Source organism: Schistocerca americana, chromosome X (genome assembly GCF_021461395.2).
Source record: "Schistocerca americana isolate TAMUIC-IGC-003095 chromosome X, iqSchAmer2.1, whole genome shotgun sequence".
NCBI lineage: Eukaryota > Metazoa > Arthropoda > Insecta > Orthoptera > Acrididae > Schistocerca > Schistocerca americana.
In genome coordinates this window covers 192,469,848-192,491,100 of record NC_060130.1, presented here as the reverse complement: position 1 = coordinate 192,491,100, position 21,253 = coordinate 192,469,848, and the positions used below count along the sequence as shown (strand labels likewise).

The 21,253-nt window shown below is 36.1% G+C and overlaps 1 protein-coding gene across 1 annotated transcript in view; it reads left to right on the top strand.

Annotated features, from left to right (window-relative positions):
- Nucleotides 1–21,253, top strand: part of LOC124555903 (unconventional myosin-Vb-like) — a 143,466-nt gene that overhangs the window by 69,823 nt on the left and 52,390 nt on the right. The window contains exons 4-7 of the mRNA XM_047129961.1: nt 1,297–1,359; nt 5,256–5,349; nt 5,466–5,648; nt 5,871–6,100. Of these exons, the coding sequence (XP_046985917.1) occupies nt 1,297–1,359; nt 5,256–5,349; nt 5,466–5,648; nt 5,871–6,100 (570 nt within the window). The remainder of the gene's footprint in view (nt 1–1,296; nt 1,360–5,255; nt 5,350–5,465; nt 5,649–5,870; nt 6,101–21,253) is intronic.

The following is a 21,253-nucleotide window of genomic DNA, read 5'->3' as shown; positions in this document are numbered from 1 at the left end:
GGGGCCTCCCAGGCAACGAGGCTACAATGTCATAATTTTTGTTTTTTAAAAAGTGCTCATTCATAGTTAGCATTAGAGTATTTTAAACATGTTTATTATGGCATTTAGACATGGTGTTGAAACTGAAATAAAACTTGGATGTAGATTTTAGTCCATAACATAAAACAACTATTTCTTTAGGCAACATTTGATGTTGCAGGCTACACATGACACTGTTATACATTTGGTATGTGCAGTGGCTGTGGGTGTTTATTATTGGTATGATGAAACTGATTATAAAACAAACAGAGCTGCAAAAGACCCAACTATTAATATGAACAACCCCATTCACCAATAGTGTTAAAAAGTATAAATAGCTCCATTTTCAACTAACTGTTAGGGAAGAGGACCAGAGAAAATTGACATTTTTACGGCATGTTTGTTTAACAAATACTCTGTTGAGAAATAGACTCCAATGTAGACACAGTTAAGAGACAAGGTTCTTCATACTTATAGATGTGTGACAGACTCTGAGGTAATCTCAAGTATGCAATACTACAAAGACCACTGCATATTAAGGTACCTCAAATTGTACATAAAAAATGATAAGTGACATCATTACATAAAAATCTTTTTTGAGCCAGGAACATAAACTGAGCAGTGTTGAGTCAGTTTAATTCTGTTTTAAGTATCTGTTACCTCTGAGGCATCATTCTTGAGACACCTTTTATATGTCAATTTCAGTTGCAGCAACTGGAAGTGGAAAATCGAAGATTACATGCAAATATGACTAAACTTCAGCTATCATTCAATGATTGCTGTTCTAATCAAACATTAGATGATGGTCCAGGATGAGAAGAATTGCTAAGTAAGATCAAATTGTTCCTTCATCATAGAGGATCTTTCTTGTTGCTGTTGTTCCCAAATGGCCACGTTCATGGTTTTCATTCTGAAAAACAGTTTTTTTTTCCTCCATAGATGCTCTTTCTAATAATTGAGGACTTCTGTAAGTGCAGGTTTTTACAAATACTGCCAGTTCTAGACAGAAATAATTATTCTATCATACTACATGCTAAAGGTATAAAATTGCTATAACACTAAAACAAATATAATAGATATAATGTTTGAGAATGTGTTCCTGATGTGCATTTTAAGTCTGTGTATCCAAATACTCTAGGGATGGTAACTTGACATTCACAGGTGACTGTTCAGCAGCATAACATCTGATTTTCTACACGACTGGTGTTATTTTGTTATACTTGAATTAGTATTAATTTTATTTATTTATGACAGTGTTATAAATTTGTTCTCATTCAGAGCAGTACAATCAGCTGCAACTTGAAGTTGACAGATGGCGAGAGGAATGCATTCAGTTACACAGTATTCTAGCAAAGCAAATTGAAGGTTTGAAGAATGTTGCTAGTATCAACTATGGAAGTCATGTACACTTAATAAATGAGGTTGTGGAGCTAGTACTGGCATTTGAAGCACAGAAGAAGATAAACAGGTATGTGCAAAAATGCAGTACCATATCTTATTTTTGTTAGTTAAGTCTGGGAATCATTAACTCTTTAAACTGTAAATTCATGTAGGCAGCTGGAAGACGAATTGCACCAAGAGAAAAATAAGTGGCAAGCAGAAAGAGAACAACTCCAACAAGAAAATGAGAAACTCAGAGAGGAGAATGATAATCAGCACAAGCTTTTGTCTCCAAGCTTAACTAAAAGCCCACAAACTCAAACTGAGGCTTTTATGCAACATGAAATTATAAGAGTGACTTCAGAAAAGCTGGTGAATATTAATTCAGATCATATTAATGTTTAAAAACTTAATTAAAACAGCTTATAGCATGTACAGGATGTCTTAGGAGGAAACACACATGCATGAAGAGGTGATAATACAGACTGCTGTAATGGGGAAACAATGTATTATTCTATGCTTTCTTCTCAGTAACAAAACTTAACAATAGGAGAATGCATAGAGGACTGAGACCAAATCAGCAATAACAGTTGTAGTTTTCTGTGGTCTTTTTAAGAGTTCATAATTATGGCAATTTTTTAGATGTTTCCAGTTAGTCCCTTACTTAATGCTGAACTTCATGGCTAAGCACAAATACCATGCTGTTTTCTCTGTCAGGTACTAGTGGAAAATGTTTGTTGCTTTCATCTTGTGACCCAGCAGAGAAGTGTCCATTTCATTTTTCTTCTTTCTTTTTTTTATTTTTTCTCTTTTTTTTCTTGTGTAGTTGACTGTGCTGAGTGCTTTTGCTGTGCAGTTTTTTTCTGTCATTGCAGATTAGCGTGGAATGAAAGTAAACTCTCACTTCACATACTTCATTCTTCAAATCAAATCCTTGGAGGGTGTTTGTAAAACTTTACATTCACATTTGATTGAGGAATAACCAACAGTACAAAATGCCCTCTCATAGTGACTGAGTGACACACTTTAGGGATGTTACCCCACCTCTCTTCTCTGCTTCCACCTTTTCCCTGCCTCATCCCCTTGTCCAGATTCCTGTGATGAAACTTTCTTCCATCACCACCATTAGAGCTGGTATCCTCTGGGTGAGCACCTACGCACTAACATGAGATAATTACCTTTATTATTCAATTAAGCAAAACTCTGATAAATTGTCTTTCCAGCCAATAAAATTCATATTCTTGTTAATAAAAAAAACAGTTTATTTTCTATTGGAATCAATTTACACCTGCAGTTGTTACACAACTCATCTTCGGTCTTAATTTCTTCATGTTTTTTTTTTTTCTGTGAAAAATTTCATTCTCTCTTTGTCAAACTAGTATTTGTATACTATGCTACTCCTAATTTCCTATAAACCATATTATAATTTTATCACTACTTTCATAACTTTTTATTCTATTTTAATAACAGCTATTAAACCCCACTATATTACTAAAACAACAATCACCCTTATGGCTGCATTCATTACTATGCAATGTTGGGTTTGAAACATTCCTTTTGTCCATATGTCAGAGCTTCTGTGACATTGCATGCAATTCCATCCATGGCAGCATTTGGAATGCACTACTCTTAGCAATGACCAGTGTGCTACACAAATAATGTGATTTACTGCTCTGTAGATTTAATCTGAAGCATTATTAGTAGAACTGGATAACTTCTCGGCACTGCCACACTACCCAGTAAGTTGAAATAAGGGTTGCCAGCCTTGACTTGACCTGTGAGAGAGGGTTGAACTTCTCAATACTCCAGAGTCAATAACTGAAAGCCCTGAACTTACCAAACTACTTTCAGGACAGATTCAGAGATATGAGCTCTGGACTGCAAAATGATAAATGCTGTCAGTTGAATACATCACTTCCAGCTGGCTACTGGCAGCTGTTGTCAATAATAACTGAAAAGGAAGTTCAAAGTCGATCTAAATGGAGAAAGAATCACACAAAGACATTACTCTAAAAATTTCTATCGAAGCTAAACATTCCCACATTGATCTCACTGTCTCAAACACTACTTTCCAGCTAACTAATGTCACTCCAATGTGATGGAAGTGCTGTGCTTACCTAAGAAATGTACTTGCACTTAAAAACACACTTTCCTGGAGCACTGAAAAGTTCAAACTGAAATCCATACTCCTTCTGAGTCTGTTTCCTGTAGTATGAGAAGTAACTTGGTTTATCATGAAGCTCTGCAGCTGGAAACTGGCTGAGGCAACTAAGATAATGGACAGGACTAGTGCACATGAGTGGCTGAGAAACAATATGTTAAAAGTTGAACAACAGCAATGCACATTCACCCAACCTCATCACAATTCCACATAATGGTCACTCACCTTCATTCCTATGTCAGTGGCATTCTTTCGTGAAGAGTAGAGTTGACTGGAACTGATGCTAAATTAACTTTCACATCTACTTTGCAGAATGTGGCAATAAGGCGTGTGTGAATATGTAAGTTATTAGATTACCAGTACATTTTTATTACGTTAACAGCAACTTGATATGAAATATTCTTTACGCAGAAATAAAATGTTGTAATGTCAACATATCTGTAATGGTTTCACTTCTCACACAGGCATGTTGGAAGATATACATGTGTTATGAAAATTGTCATGAACATTAGATTGATTATGGAAATTTTGATTGAAAGCATTATATTTACAATGATATGTGTTGCAGACATGTTGACTGTGTTGGGTACTAATCAAAGACTCAACTGGCTGTCATTTACCCTGTGCCAAGCTGCAGCTCATCTGAGAAAACTTTGCTGATACCATGAATAATTATGTAAATTCCAGTTGTTATATTTTAAAATATTATTATCCAATTTATTGCTGTTTTTGTAATGAGTTAGCAGTTCAGTGCCACTATATGCAAGCAGTATAGTTAAACTTCCTGACAGGCACACACTCCGCTGCAGAGTGAAAATCTTATTCTGAAAGCAGTTTAGTTTCTCCCAGTATTGCATCATCTGCTTCATTTCTTTGATTATGGTATACAATCTACTGGTTTGAGCATAGAAAAATCCTGGCAGCTTTGCATCTGTCATTTAGCTGCAGATTTCATGCTCATAATGCAGTAAAGAACTGAGCCAGAAATGTTAAAGCATTGTACTCCTTTACATTACTTACTGAATGCTTCCTCTCAGGATACTCTTGGTACGCCCAGAGTTACAGATTTCACCCTCCTGATATGACTATAAGATTGTAAATGCTGTGATCATCTTCTGTAGCTTCCAAACCTGTTTAATATATCCTTGAACTATGAAGTCCCTATTTTAAGAATGCTGATGAACTGTATTTAGTTTCTTGTGTTTTGTTAAACTTCACCCAATGTACATGGACCAATAATTACAAATGATTTGTGAGGAAATAAGTATAAGGTTTAATTGACAGAGATACAATGAATATATCTTATGATTTTTTGTGGCCAGAGAATGTGACTCCTGAGGATAACCTTTCGTGATACCTTCTCACTAGATAATAAGGAACTGTACATAAATCCGGCCCATCCATCATTATTGAAAAAATCAGTATGGTCCAAGGAGAAATGCAAGATCTTTTTCATCTAACATCATCACTGGAATTTTTCTTGTAATGGTTTGCAAATAGATGCAATTTGTAGTGCAATCATTTCCCCAGCAGTTTTATAATTAATCCCACATTTATTATTCTTTGTTATTTTTTCCCAATCCATTGCCTGCAAATACAGTTTTGTTTCCTTATACTTTTACCACAATCAGTGCAAATGGCAAAATACATTTTAGATATATTAATTATTTCTAAATGTGTTGTGTACAAATTCCAGGTTCTTCAAGAAAAACTAGATTTAGCTAACGAGGAACTTTCACAATGCAAGAACAGCTTAAAATTGCAAACTGAAGTGCTGAAGGATGCAGGGTGTAAGTATATTTTTAAGACCAATAAACAGGATGTTAAAATTATTCCATATTTTGAGAGGTGCTGTCATAATGATTGTGTAACTGCTTCAGAAACAATATTACATTTTTTCCCCTAGTGTTTTCCAGCAAATTAGATAACAATGCTGAAACAGCTGAAAACTCAATAGAGGAAATGCTAGTGAAGAGGCAAGGTCAAAGGAATAACAGAAGAGGGATAAGAAAGAAGGAAAGACATTACCAAGGAATTTTTGAGTTTCACAAAGAGGATATTAGACATATTGTTAGGCATGTGATATTTGGTCAGTATATATCCCTGAATAATTTTTCATTATGTTCACTCATGTGTTCTCTTTATTGAAGTGCTTCCATTGTTTATGAATTTTACATTCTTTTAATTGCAGAATTAAAGCCACATATTGCTGTAACATTACTGCCAGGATTGCCTGCATACATTTTGTTCATGTGCATTAGGTGTGCCGACTGTCAAAATGATTATGAGAAAGTATGATTACTCCTGACAGCAACTATCTACACCATCGAAAAAGTTACTAAGAAAGGCCATGATGATATTGATATAATGGTTTTGTGGCTTTCAAATACTGTGAGACATCTGCATAATCTGAAACAGTATAGTGGAGACAAAACATTCCAAACTGAAAACACATCACTACAGAATGAACAGTGTCTACAGAATTTTGATCTCACTGAATACAGAGAAGTTCTTTCAGATACAGCTGTAGAAATCTACCAGGTATGCCTTATATTTACTGCAATTTTGTAGCTGTTGTACAAACAACAGATTCCAGATGATGATGATAATTGGTGGTGGTAATGTAATCAATAGACAAGACTTGCTGCATCGACTGCAGTCAAGAAGTGTAGCATGGCCTCCAATTGCTTCTAAAAAATACTCTGTGGAATTTCTCATTTCTCAGTCCTAAGACCACCTGTGCACCAATTTCTACTTTCTTCTGAAACTCGTAAGTCCAACCATTCAATACATCTCATTATGGCTTGCTGCTATGAACCCACTGAAGAAATCTTCACTCTTGCCTATCAACACCTATAGTCTACTGCTTCCAGCCTAAAACACTACACCAGAGGTACTAATTACTTCTTCCATCAATTATCGACATGTTAATCACTGTATCATCTCCATCTGCATTATTACACAAAGAGTAACTCCCCACTAATTCACCATAATTCTCCCTCAACAATCCTCTTACCCACCTTAATCCCTAATTTCTACACATTGAGAGAAGACTGTCAAGAGAAGCAGTCATCAGCTGAGTTCTGTGATTCTCAGAAAGTCGTTTTGGAACACAACGAGCACAGAACCCGTTATAGCCTAATCATTTGGACGTGATCCCATACAAAATGCATGAAGAAGTCTGTAAAAAGTTATGGCAGTGGAGATATGACAAAACTGATAGTTTTCATGAATTTCTTTAGTGATTTTCCTGCACCAGTTTGTTGCTGACTACTGATGGCAGTGTGGCTGGTGATCATGTTTTAACATCCTACAGCTCACTGTAAACATTGCACTAAAATTATACCATTTCTCATAAAATGTGTGCTGGTATGCAAATAAAATGGACGAAAAAATGTTTTGTAGTGCTCTCCATATGATAACCAGAAACAAGTGTCAAGTGCTGAAATGGTCATCCACACTATGCTCAACTCAAAAAAGCAATAAAACTGTCTGTTTTGATTGCACATGCTCTGGTGTGACATTATCCCTGGTGGCACTAAGGGCATGATGTCATTCACAAGTCAGTATTTTTCTTTGAAGATGTCTGTAAGGTGCTGTGAAAGCAATATGGTAAATTCAGTATATGTTCTACTGAAGAGGCCCTTTTCCAGTAGATTTTTGGAGAAGAAAGGAAGAATTAGAGTTAGGTACACCTATTCCAAATTTTAATCCTAACAAATCTGGATCAAACTGTGTGAGTAGAAATGGGTGGATGCCCCTTTGAACTTACTATCATATGTCACCTGCATGGGCCATAAAAAATGTAAAGTTCTCTCTAATAATTTGTGAGTAAAGTATGAGGGATTTGTGAGCAATACTTGACATATCAGTGCCATGGTGCACTGGTCAAGCATACCAGCTGGCAGTTTGTCAGCTCACATTTGATTCTTGTTGCTCTGTGCTTCTTTTCCCTCATCATAATGATAAAGTTTCAATTATAAAATTTTAAATACATTTAAACAGTTAAATTTATATTGGTAAAATTAATATATTCAATTTAGTTAAGATTACTACACTTGTAAGTCAAAAGGTTGTAGGTGGTGGTAAAAAAGTGAGTATATGAGGAGATTTAGTATGAAAGTGTATGAAGAGCATTGGATTTGTGTTTGTGATGTGTACAGTGTGTTATTTGCTTTCCATGTTTGTTATTCATGAACAGTAATGCGTGGGGTAGAAGGGGTGAAAGATCTAGGACATCAGTGCATTAACAAAAAAGAAACAATGGAAATCATAAACATATAGGGTGGGCAGCAATCTGTTTATTTACTGATAATAATGTGATGTACAGGAACTTTTCACTGTTGTGTGACTGTAATGGGATACAAGATGCCTTAGACAAGATTTCTACTTAAGATACAATATAGCACTGCTTGTTTTCATAAGAGGTGTGATGCAGTGGTCCTCTGGACATACATACATGTCAGACAGACCACTACATTGTACTTCTGAACAACACAGGCACTGCAATATCTTATTTAACTACCAACACTGGGCAAGTGACTTTCAATTAAAATGTCTCCCCTGTATGGGAATAGACATAATGGATGTACTAGTGTAGGTTATAGACACATGGTTAACAACATATAGAAGATCGAGTCTGCCCATGAGGCATGCTTGGGTAGCTTAATGGTAAGATGACCTCTTGCAATAAGCAGAAAATCAGGGTTCAAATCCCAGCCCAGCACAAATTTTCATTATGGTCATTCCATTATAGGGCTGCTTGTTGTCCATATTTCAACTACAAATTTATTTGAAGATTCCTAGTTGTCATGAATGGCAGCTAGCTCTTCATGTACAAAAATGTAAGTTAATGTGGATGAGTAGGGAAAGAAATTTGTTCTGTAACAGCATTAGTAGTGTGCCACTTGGCACAGTCAAATCATTTAAACATGTGAATGTAATGTTGCAAAGCAATATGAAATGGAATGTGCATGTGAGGATTGTGGTTGTGAAGGTGGATGATAACCAGTTTTGTGGTTACCTGTAAAGCAGATGTCATATAGGATACTAGTGATCTATTCTCGAATATTGATTGAGTATTTTGGATCTGCAGCAGATCATATTAAAGGAAGACATTGAAGCAGTTCAGAGGTGTGTTGCTAGACTTGTTACCAGTTGGTTTGAACAACACACGAGTATTATGGAGATACTTCAGCGACTCAAATGGGAAGACGATGTTTTTGAAGAAAACTATTAAGAAAATTTAGAGAAATGGTATTTGACTCTGACTACAGAATGATTCTACTGCCACCAAATATACTTTCCATATAAGTACCAATAAGATAAGACATGAGAAATTAGGGCCCACACAAAGGTGGACCGTCATTTCTCCCATGCTATATTTTGAGTGTAGCAGGAAAGGGAATGACTACCACTGGTAAAGGCTACACCCTGCCACGCATCATGTGGTCAACTGCCGAGTATCTACATAGATGTAGATAAAAATATCATACATGAGCTTAGTTCATTATGTAAGGCTAATATCACAACAGTATTAAGTCAATCCTGTCATGACGATACAGTCAAAAAAAATCTGTTTATATTTGTAGTATTGTAGCACATTGGTAAAATTTTGCATGAGCCACCAGTGTTAGATGGACAGCAATTTTTGTCATCATCATCATCATCATCACAATAGAACAATTATGAAAATATATATTCACATAAACAAAGATTTCTTCATACTGTTAATGGTCTTGATTTTTTAGGAGTGGACACAGCTCCCAGGATATTTCCAACAACATTTTTCAGTGTATAAAATTCAGAATCCAACGTTCCCTAACCACATATGTGAAATATTTCATGAGAAAATTCCAAGATAAACAAGGCTTTCAGAATCTGCATTTCAAAAAGAAACCAGAGAAACATAAAAATGATTTTTTAACTGATTTGAAGTTTGAGTGAAAAGAATACTTGGCAAACCCTTAGGCAAAAGCAAATACTAACTCATCTTGAAAAAAGTAAATAAATAAATTTGAATTTTGTATAACTACTAATTAGCAATATTAAAAAAAAATACTTACACTAAGACAAAAACTGTAAAGCAAATATTAACGCATTAGGGGCAACAAGACTAAAACTAACACTCGGCAATCTGTAAATTTTAACTTGGATGCAGAAAATACTAAGATAAATGATTTGTTTTCTTATTCAATTGACTTCCTAAAGTTACTAAATTTTTTGAAAAGTTAATACTATTTTGAAAACAGTCTTTTCTGTTACTTTCATCATAACTGTAAAATACTATATCATTTGCACTATTGTAGATTACTATACCAATTTTGCTACCGAAAAATGCGATACCATATCTTAGAAACAAGTCCTCTGTACCTTTTTGGCACTACCATGGCTACAGTACTATTTTACATTGTCAGTAGTTCATGAAATACTGTGTGCAGCATAGACAGTACTAAAACGTCAAGGCATTTGTTAAAGTTCTGTGTGCTACATAAGCACTACTCAGTTCCAGGATACCAGATTATGTGTATAGTAGTTCAAATATAAGTCCGGTGTGCTAACATGGCACAGCTTCAATTCGGGATACCACATGGTAAAATCTAGCACTTAACTAAAAGTTCTTTATGACAATTTAAGTCCAAGTCCAGTTGAGGGTACCATGTAGTGCGTTTAAACACACAGCCCAGTTCACTATCAGTTTGGTTCAACTCGTGGGTGAGGATAATATACAACATCAATGAAATACCATATTTGTTAACACTATGGTAAATGCCCATAGAACATGTCATATAACTAACACTGAAAGCATAAAAATGAAAATGTCCTCTCCAGATCATGGTGTTGTCTGAAATTTACATACCATTTCTGGTTGAATATTCACTTAAAACCGGATTGAATTGGACAATGTCCACAAAGGTAATACACAAAATTATATACTGTACACAGATGATATTATGTATCAAATTTTGGGAAGCAAGTGCCCACAGATGTCAATAACTCGCCCGATATCTTTTACGCACTTCGATGAAAATAGGATTTGCTTGTTTTGTGTCATAGACATCTAAATAAAATCGCATGGTGCCTTCTGTTTACAAGTAGTTCAAAGAATAGTATACATATATTACTAGTTATCAGACAGTATCTTCAAGGTATTTACAAAAATGATAGTGTTATGCAGTTTTTTTTTATGCGGTGTGGGTATAGTATTCAATGGCAAAGTAGTCTTTGTACCTGATAGTATCATTCAAGAATCACTCCCATACTCATAGTTGCTTACATAAATAACAAAACAGCAAAGAAAATATGTAACACCACTTAGATATTTAAAAGTCATTGTGTGGGATATGGTTGTGGTGAAACACTTTAAAAACTTAAAAACTAGAATTTCTGTACAAATGAATGCAGATCATTACATGTTTTAGTAATTCACTATTGGGTTGTAACACTTGGTGCACATCAAGCACAAAACAAATTCATTATAAGTCTGCCATCTGGGGTAAAATGTTTCAAAAACTTAGTATATACCTCATCATGTTTTCAGAAAAGTAACTATATAACTCCCATCATTCATCAGATTTTCAGAAATAGTAACAGAACAGTTATATGTCTCAAGTATATAGTCTGATACAATAAGTAGTTCAATTTATAGAGCCTTTTGAATATTGAATACATCTACCCACAAGTGTTCAGATGTGTTTTCTTGACTTACCTTGTATGATTCAGTGTAAGTAAAAAGATTTCATAAGTTCAGAAATAAACATTTCTGACTTCTCATTATCTTTCAACAGTGTACAAGTATGTAGTGGTGTATAGGTATAGTTGTTAATTCCCTAAAAACATTCTCCAGCTTACTTCCTATTTGAAAGTGTCACGTACTTCACATTAATTACCAACAAGACACTTAATCACTTTCCAGTGCACAGATTACTGACATGTTGCCTAATTACAAAAGGTGTCACACTTCACATAGACCCAACCTTCCTGCATAAATTTAACTGAGTATTTACTTGCATCTGTTACTTCAGACCGAAAACAACTTGCTCTACAAACCTTGCAGACTATATGTGTCTTTCATAAACTTTCTCCATGGTAAGAAAAAGTTATGTTCCCTATCCAGTCCCTACCCAACATCATTCTCCTCATCACATAAGTAATACATAAATACTTCATTAAATACATCTAATATCTCCTCATTGTATCAACATAATAACTTTACCTATTATCCTCATAATATCACCTTATTACTCCACTAAATACTTGTTGTTGTTGTTGTTGTTGTGGTCTTCAGTCCTGAGACTGGTTTGATGCAGCTCTCCATGCTACTCTATCCTGTGCAAGCCTCTTCATCTCCCAGTACCTACTGCAACCTACATCCTTCTGAATTTGCTTAGTGTATTCATCTCTTGGTCTCCCTCTACGATTTTGACCCTCCACGCTGCCCTCCAATACTAAATTGGTGATCCCTTGATGCCTCAGAACATGTCCTACCAACCGATCCCTTCTTCTGGTCAAGTTGTGCCACAAACTTCTCTTCTCCCCAATCCTATTCAATACTTCCTCATTAGTTATGTGGTCTAGCCATCTAATCTTCAGCATTCTTCTGTAGCACCACATTTCGAAAGCTTCTATTCTCTTCTTGTCCAAACTATTTATCATCCATGTTTCACTTCCATACATGGCTACACTCCATACATATACTTTCAGAAATGACTTCCTGACACTTAAATCTATACTCGATGTTAACAAATTTCTCTTCTTCAGAAACGCTTTCCTTGCCATTGCCAGTCTACATTTTATATCCTCTCTACTTCGACCATCATCAGTTATTTTGCTCCCCAAATAGCAAAACTCCTTTACTACTTTAAGTGTCTCATTTCCTAATCTAATTCCCTCAGCATCACCTGACTTAATTCGACTACATTCCATTATCCTCGTTTTGCTTTTGTTGATGTTCATCTTATATCCTCCTTTCAAGACACTGTTCATTCCATTCAACTGCTCTTCCAAGTCCTTTGCTGTCTCTGACAGAATTACAATGTCATTGGCGAACCTCAAAGTTTTTATTTCTTCTCCATGGATTTTAATACATACTCTGAATTTTTCTTTTGTTTCCTTTACTGCTTGCTCAATATACAGATTGAATAACATCGAGGAGAGACTACAACCCTGTCTTGCTCCCTTCCCAACCACAGCTTCCCTTTCATGTCCCTCTACTCTTATAACTGCCATCTGGTTTCTGTAAAAATTGTAAATAGCCTGCCGCTCCCTCTATTTTGCCCCTGCCACCTTTAGAGTTTGAAAGAGAGTATTCCAGTCAACATTGTCAAAAGCTTTCTTTAAGTCTACAAATGCTAGAAACGTAGGTTTGCCTTTCCTTAATCTTTCTTCTAGGATAAGTCGTAAGGTCAGTATTGCCTCACGTGTTCCAGTGTTTCTACTTAATAATACTTAAATACTACTTGATACTTAATTCTTAAATAATAACAATAATAATAATAATAATAATAATAATAATAATAATCCCCGTGGAGGCCCGGGAAAAGAATAGGCCTCTGGTATGTTGTTCTGCCAGTTGTAAAAGGCGACGAAAAGAACAAACCACTAATAGGGCTAACCCCCCTTTTAGTGCGATTAGTTGGTTCAGGACAGAACTAATGAGGCCTCGGACAAGCGCTGTCATGGTCGGGGACGACGCTTGAACCCTATGCCCGTCCAAAATGGTAATGACACTGCTAGCCACACGGAAAATGATTTAAATCCAAATAGAGGTGTTTTGCAGGACATGCTTCCTGCAACCACCCTAGAAAGAAAACAAAGACAGAGGATGAGATGGTCTGATGAAGTTAACCGACACCTCATGTTCTGCTATTACCAAGCAAAAAACTTAGGAACCAACACAACTGGATACAGATCACAAGTATACACAACATTTATTACCAGATACCCAGAATTAAAATTTTTAACAGAACAATGACTAGCTGATCAGATCCGTGTAATAATCAAAAATAACAGGATACCCCAGTCAGAATCAGAGAACATCAAACAACAAGTACAACAAATACTGGAACAAAATAATATGCAATCAGAAGAAGAATAAAATACAGTAATGGACTCAAACATCCCAGAGCAAACAAATAATGAACACCACGCATCAATTAAACAATCAGAGGAAAACAAAATCTTAAGACAGCCACCAGAACAAGCACAAATAGAACACGAAGTGACACACATGTTAGATATAGAAGAAAAATTTCAGCTGACATATACAGAATACAAAGACAAAAACACAGACATTAGACCATTCTTGCATAGACCACCAAAAAAACGCAAGTCGAAACAACAATAACAACTATCAACACAATCATACACAACAAAATAAATGAAAATACAACTATGGAAGAGTTACAACTACTGGTTTATATAGAAGCACTCACTACACTAAATATACACACTAGGCAGAGATCAGAACCAACCAGCATGGCAACACAGGCTACAGATCAGAATAGAAAAACTGAGAAAAGACATCGGACAGCTAACACAATTTATAAGAAATGAAATATCAGACAAAAAACAAAAAAGGTTAGGTAAAATCACACAACAAGAAGCGATAGAGCAATTAGATGGAAAGAAGCAAAAATTACAAGCATTGGCCAAATGACTTAGAAGATACAAAAAAAGTAAAAATAGAAGGAAACAAAACCAAACATTCAACACAAACCAAAAGAAATTTTACAAGACAGTAGATAATACACACATTAAAATAGACAATCCACCAAACATAACAGACATGGAACACTTCTGGAGCAACATGTGGTCAAACCCGGTACAACATAACAGACATGCACGGTGGATACAAGCAGAAACAGACACATACAAGATGATACCACAAATGCCTGAAGTGGTAATTTTGCAACATGAAGTCACCCGAGCAATTAATTCTATGCACAATTGGAAAGCCCCTGGAAAAGATAAAATAGCAAATTTCTGGCTAAAGAAGTTCACCTCAACACATTCACATCTTACTAAATTATTTAACAGTTACATTGCAGACCCATACACATTCCCTGATACACTTACACATGGAATAACCTATCTGAAAACTAAAGATCAAGCAGACACAGCAAACCCAGCTAAATATCGCCCCATAACATGCCTACCAACAATATACAAAATATTAACTTCAGTCATTACACAAAAATTAATGACACATACAACACAGAACAAAATTATAAATGTAGAACAAAAAGGCTGTTGCAAAGGAGCGCGAGGATGTAAAGAGCAACTGATAATAGATGCAGAAGTGACATATCAAGCTAAAACTAAACAAAGGCCGCTACGCTACGCATACATTGATTACCATAAAGCTTTTGATAGTGTACCCCATTCATGGTTACTACAAATATTGGAAATATACAAAGTAGATCCGAAATTGATACAGTTCCTAAACATAGTAATGAAAAATTGGAAAACCACACTTAATATCCAAACAAATTCAAATAATATCACATCACAGCCAATACAGATTAAGTGTGGAATATACCAAGGAGACTCATTAAGTCCTTTCTGGTTCTGCCTTGCTCTGAACCCACTATCCAACATGCTAAACAACACAAATTATGGATACAATATTACTGGAACATACCAACACAAAATCACACATTTGCTATACATGGATGATCTGAAACTACTGACAGCAACAAATCAACAGCTCAACCAATTACTAAAGATAACAGAAGTATTCAGCAATGACATAAATATGGCTTTTGGAACAGACAAATGTAAGAAAAATAGCATAGTTAAGGGAAAACACACTAAACAGGAAGATTACATATTGGATAACCACAGCGACTGCATAGAAGCGATGGAAAAAACCAGATGCCTATAAATATATAGGATACAGACAAAAAATAGGAATAGATAATACAAATATTAAAAAGAACTAAAAGAAAAATATAGACAAAGACTAACAAAAATACTGAAAACAGAATTGACAGCAAGAAACAAGACAAAAGCTATAAATACTTATGCTATACCAATATTGACCTACTCATTTGGAATAGTGAAATGGAGTAACACAGACCTAGATGCACTCAATACACTTACACGATCACAATGCCACAAATATAGAATACATCACATACATTCAGCAACAGAAAGATTCACATTAAGCAGAAAGGAAGGAGGAAGGGGATTTATCGACATAAAAAACCTACATTATGGACAGGTAGACAATTTAAGAAAATTTTTTCTAGAACGAGCAGAAACTAGCAAAATACACAAAGCAATCACTCATATAAATACATCGGCTACACCACTTCAATTTCATAACCACTCCTACAACCCTTTAGATCACATAACATCAACAGATACGAAGAAAGTAAATTGGAAAAAGAAAACACTACATGGCAAGCACCCGTATCATCTAACACAGCCACACATCGATCAAGACGCATCCAACACATGGCTAACAAAAGGCAATATATACAGTGAGATGGAAGGATTCATGATTGCAATACAGGATCAAACAATAAACACCAGATATTACAGCAAGCGTATTATTAAAGATCCCAATACCACAACAGATAAATGCAGACTTTGCAAACAACAAATAGAAACAGTAGATCACATCACAAGTGGATGTACAATACTAGCAAATACAGAATACATCAGAACACATGACAATGTAGCAAAAATAATACATCAACAACTTGCCATACAACATAAACTAATAAAACAACATGTTCCCACATACTAGTATGCACCACAAAATGTACTGGAGAATGATGAATACAAATTATACTGGAACAGAACCATTATAACAGATAAAACACCACCACATAACAAAGCTGACTTCATACTCACCAATAAAAAGAAGAAATCAACACAACTAATCGAAATATCCATACCCAATACAACAAATATACAGAAGAAAACAGGAGAAAAAATTGAAAAATACATCCAACTGGCTGAGGAAGTCAAGGACGTGTGGCATCAGGATAAAGGTGACATTATACCAATTATACTGTTAACTACAGGAGTCATACCACACAATATCCACCAGTACATCAACGCAATACAGCTACATCCAAACTTATATATACAACTACAGATATCTGTAATTATTGATACATGTTCAATTACGTGAAAGTTCCTAAATGCAATGCAACATATACTGTACAGTTAAAAGGAAGTGACGCTTGACCAAGGTCCGCGTCACTTTCCATTTTTGACCGGACATAACGTCTGAGAAAAGAAAGAATAATAATAATAATAATAATAATGATAATAATCACCTACAAAAAATCACCTGCTTCATCCTGCACAATAGATAAACTTCACAAAATAACGTAATGTAGTATAAGACATTAGATTAGATTTACTGTCATTCCTTTTGATTCGTAATCAGGAGGTCCTCCAGGATGTAGAACATGTCAGACAAACAATAATACATGACAAATAAAGTATTTACAACTAAAACACATCAGCTAATGTACCTTCCAAAGGTCCCAAGTGGAATGATTGTCATTTTTTTAATGTACACTATATAAAAGGATCATTTTACAACACTCATTTACGAAGGTCACATTAATACACAGATTTTAAAATTTTTAAAAATGTTTATTTTATTTATAAGGTAATAAACACATAACTACTACAGTACTTATTTACAGTGAACACATTATTGCACTGAAATGGTGCAGAAGTTTGATTGTAACACACACAAAAATCTGTTGGTTCGACTGAGAAATTCATGAATGGAGTAGGAGGAGTTGGCCACCAATAAATCCTTTAGGCTTCTCTTAAACTGAATTTCATTGGTTGTTATGTTTTTTATGGCTGTTGGCAAGTTATTGGAAATGTGTGTTCCTGAATAAGGCACACAATTTTTTACAAGAGTAAGTGACGTCAAATCCTTGTGAAGTTTATTCTTATTTCTAGAACTGATTCCATTAACTGCGCTGTTTTTTTGAAAAAGTGATATATTTTTAATGACAAATTTCATTAATGAATGAATATATTGTGAAGCAGTAGTTAGTATCCCTAGTTCCCTAAACAGGCCTCTACAGGATGTTCTTGAGTTCATACCACATATAACTCTTATTGCACATTGCTTTAGCTTGGCTTGATGAATTACCCCAAAAAGTAATCCCATATGACATGATGGAGTGAAAGTAATCATAGTATGCCAGGTTTTTCATTTTTATATCTCCTATGTCTGACAGAATTCGCATTGAAAATGGAGATTTGGTTAGACACTTCTGCAGTTCTGAAGTGTGCTCCTCCCAGTTGAAATTATTATCAAGTTGTAATCCTAAGAATTTAACACTGTCCACTTCTTCTATCTGCTTGTCATCATCTGTTAGGCATATACTCGTGGGACAATCCTTACAAGTTCTGAACTGCATTTAGTGTGTTTTTTTCAAAATTTAGTGACAATGAATTGGCTAGGAACCAGTGATTAATGTCCACAAATATTTTATTAGCTGGTCTTTCTAAGACTACACTTGATTTGCTATTTATTTCAATGTTTGTATCATCGGCAAACAAAATGAACTTGGCATCTGGTAATGTTACTGATGAAAGGCCATTGATATACACAAGAAAAAGTAAGGACCCTAAGATGGAACCTTGTGGGACCCCACATGTAATTAGTTCCCAGTTGGCTGATGCCTAATAGCTCAATACATGTTTCTTTCTTAATAACACCCTTTGTTTCCTGCCAGAGATATTAGATTTGAACCATTTTGCAGCATTTCCTGTTACACCATAATACTGTAATTTACTTAAAAGGATATTGTGATTTACACAGTCAAATGCCTCTGACAGATCACAATATATACCAGTTACTTGCAATTTTTTGTCTAATGAATTAAGTACATTTTCACTGTAAGTGAAGATAGCCTTCTCAATATCAGAACCCTTTAGAAATCTGAACTGCAACTATGACAGTATGTTATTTGTGATAAGATTCCACTGATAAATGACTGGTTACACAGATAGCTTAATATGTTACTTAACTCAGAATCACATTCTTTAATTAACTGTGTTGATATTTCATCATACTTACCAGATGTTTTTGATTTTAAGGATTTTATGATGGACGTTGTATCGTATTGTATTGTGTGGAACTGGGAACCTAGAAATGATGGAGAGGCTTTTTCCATGCCATAGCCCTCAGTGGTTTACAACCCAACAACAGGCTACAGCAGTCCACTCACCCCACTACCGCCCCACACCAAACCCAGAGTTATTGTGCGGTTCGTCCCCCAGTGGACCCTCTTCCCTAGTAACGCTTCACACCAGAGTGTAGCCCCAATGTTTTATGTTTTTGTGGTAGACTAAATATGGTGTACACATACGCGGAGAAAATTTTTGCACAGCAATCGCTGACATAGCGTAACTGAGGCAGAATAAGGGGAACCAGCCCGCATTCGCTGAGGCAGATGGAAAACTGCCTTAAAAACCATCCATAGACTGGCCGGCATACCGGACTTCGACACTAATCCATCGGGCAGATTCGTGCCAGGGACTGGCAGTGACTAGCAGTGCGTTAGACGGCACAGCTAATGGTGTGGGCCAAGATGGACATTACTTCTGTTGGGGTAGTGAGGGTCAGATTCATATTATGGAAGTTACTTGAAATGTCTGGTCTAAGGTATCCCACGGCAGCATCTACAGAATCTGGCAACCCCATCTTTTCAGTAACAGTTGTAAAATGTTTGTTAAGAAGTTCTGCAACATTATACACATCTGTCACCAATGTATTATTTACTCTTAATGCTATTTGCCCCGCTTCATATCTGGTTCTACCAGTCTCCCACTTCACTATATCCCATGTTGTCTTTATTTTGTTATCTGATATGACTATCTTTTCCATGTAATATATTTGCTTTGATGTCCGTATTACAGTCTTTAATATTTTGCAGTATCTCTTGTAATGTGCTATAGCGTCATCATCAGAACTGTTTTGGATTGACAGATACAGTTTTCTTTTTGTTTTACAAGACACCTCTATTCCTTGAATAATCCATGACTTCTTTGTAGACTGTGCTCTAACCTTGGCTAGTTTTGGGGGAAAAGTGTGTTCAAATAAGGTAAGCACTTTATTAGCAAAAGTGTTATATTTTTCATTCATGTCATGAGCACTGTAAACATCACTCCAGTGAATGTCTCTGAGGAGTGTCCTAAAATAATCAATTTTTGCCTTATTGATTACCCTCTTGAGTTCAGATTTAACATATTTTATATCCTGTTCAGTATTAACATTTAACAGAAGGAACTGCTTGCCATGCTCTGAGAGGCCATTGACTATTGGTTTTGTAATATAATTCTGCTGATTGTTAAAATTCTTAACCAGCAGCTGTTTATGCTGATGTAACAAGCTAGAATTATGTTTTTTTGGTTTCTTTCTCAAACAGAAGGTTTGTCTCAATCCTAACCTCTCTTAAAACTTGGTTTCTTTCTGTCCTCCCTACCCTAAAAAGAGTCTTCCCTGAACACTATAACCACTGGTATTTTATCACTCATGACAGTCCCTCCCCCCTTTAACTGTCCTGCTATTTGCTCAGCCAGTTTATCCTTCCCTTTTCTGTTGAGGTGAAGGCCATGCCTAGTATAATCCCACATATTGAGAGAACCAACAGGAACCACAGCAATGTGTGACCCTGCACCTGACATAAGCAGCCATTCCAACTCCAAATTCGGGAGGACGACGGTTCAATCCCGCATCTGGCCATCCTGATTTAGGTTTTCCGTGATTTCCCTAAATCACGCCGGGATGGTTCCTCTGAAAGGACACGGTCGACTTCCTTCCCCATCCTTCCCTAATCCGATGAGATCGATGACCACGCTGTCTGGTCTCCTTCCCCAAACCAACCAACCAACTCCAAATTAACTCTACTGACAGAAGAGTTCAAATTGGGTTGGTCATGGTGCCCAAGAGCATATACAAACTCAACACTAGTATGGTTCGATGCTGATGCAATCTTTGCCAGGTCACACTATGTACTGCACCCAGGAACTCTGTCAATATCTTACCTGGCCCACCCACTGTAACCAAGGTGTCTTCCGTAGTGAAATCTTTGCAAAGTGATCCTAAATCCTCTGTCACCTGCTCCAGACCAGCACTAGATTTAAAAAAATTGGTGACCTGGTATTCTCATTCTAGTTCATCGTGCAAAACTTGGCCAACACCTCTTCCATGGGAACTACCTAACACCAACACTTTCTTTCTCTTTACTGATTTCCCTACATTCCTACTTTTCAATTTGCTGCTGAAAGTTTGTTGTGCCCTGTCTACACCTGCAACTGCTTGAGGCTCACCAGCTTCTAACCAAAGCAACAGGTCAAATCTATTTTCCACATTCACCATGAAGCTGTCAGACAAAGTTCTAGGCCTGTTCCTCCTGTTGCCACTTCTCGCCTCTCTTTGCCCTTCTCCCTCCTTAACGTGTCAAGATCCCCCCCGGCCACATCTAACTCAGCCTGAAGGGTGCCAATTTTCCCCTCCTGTTCTAGTATCATCCTACCTCTACTACATATCCTATGAAACCACTGACGAGTATCATTTACTTCCCCCACTCCCACGCCACTACAGTCGCCCACATGGGAAAAACTTCAGCACCCGTCACACCAAAGCGCCGATCTAAGATTCTATGGCAAGTCAAGCACTTTTCACTCATGATAAACGTAATA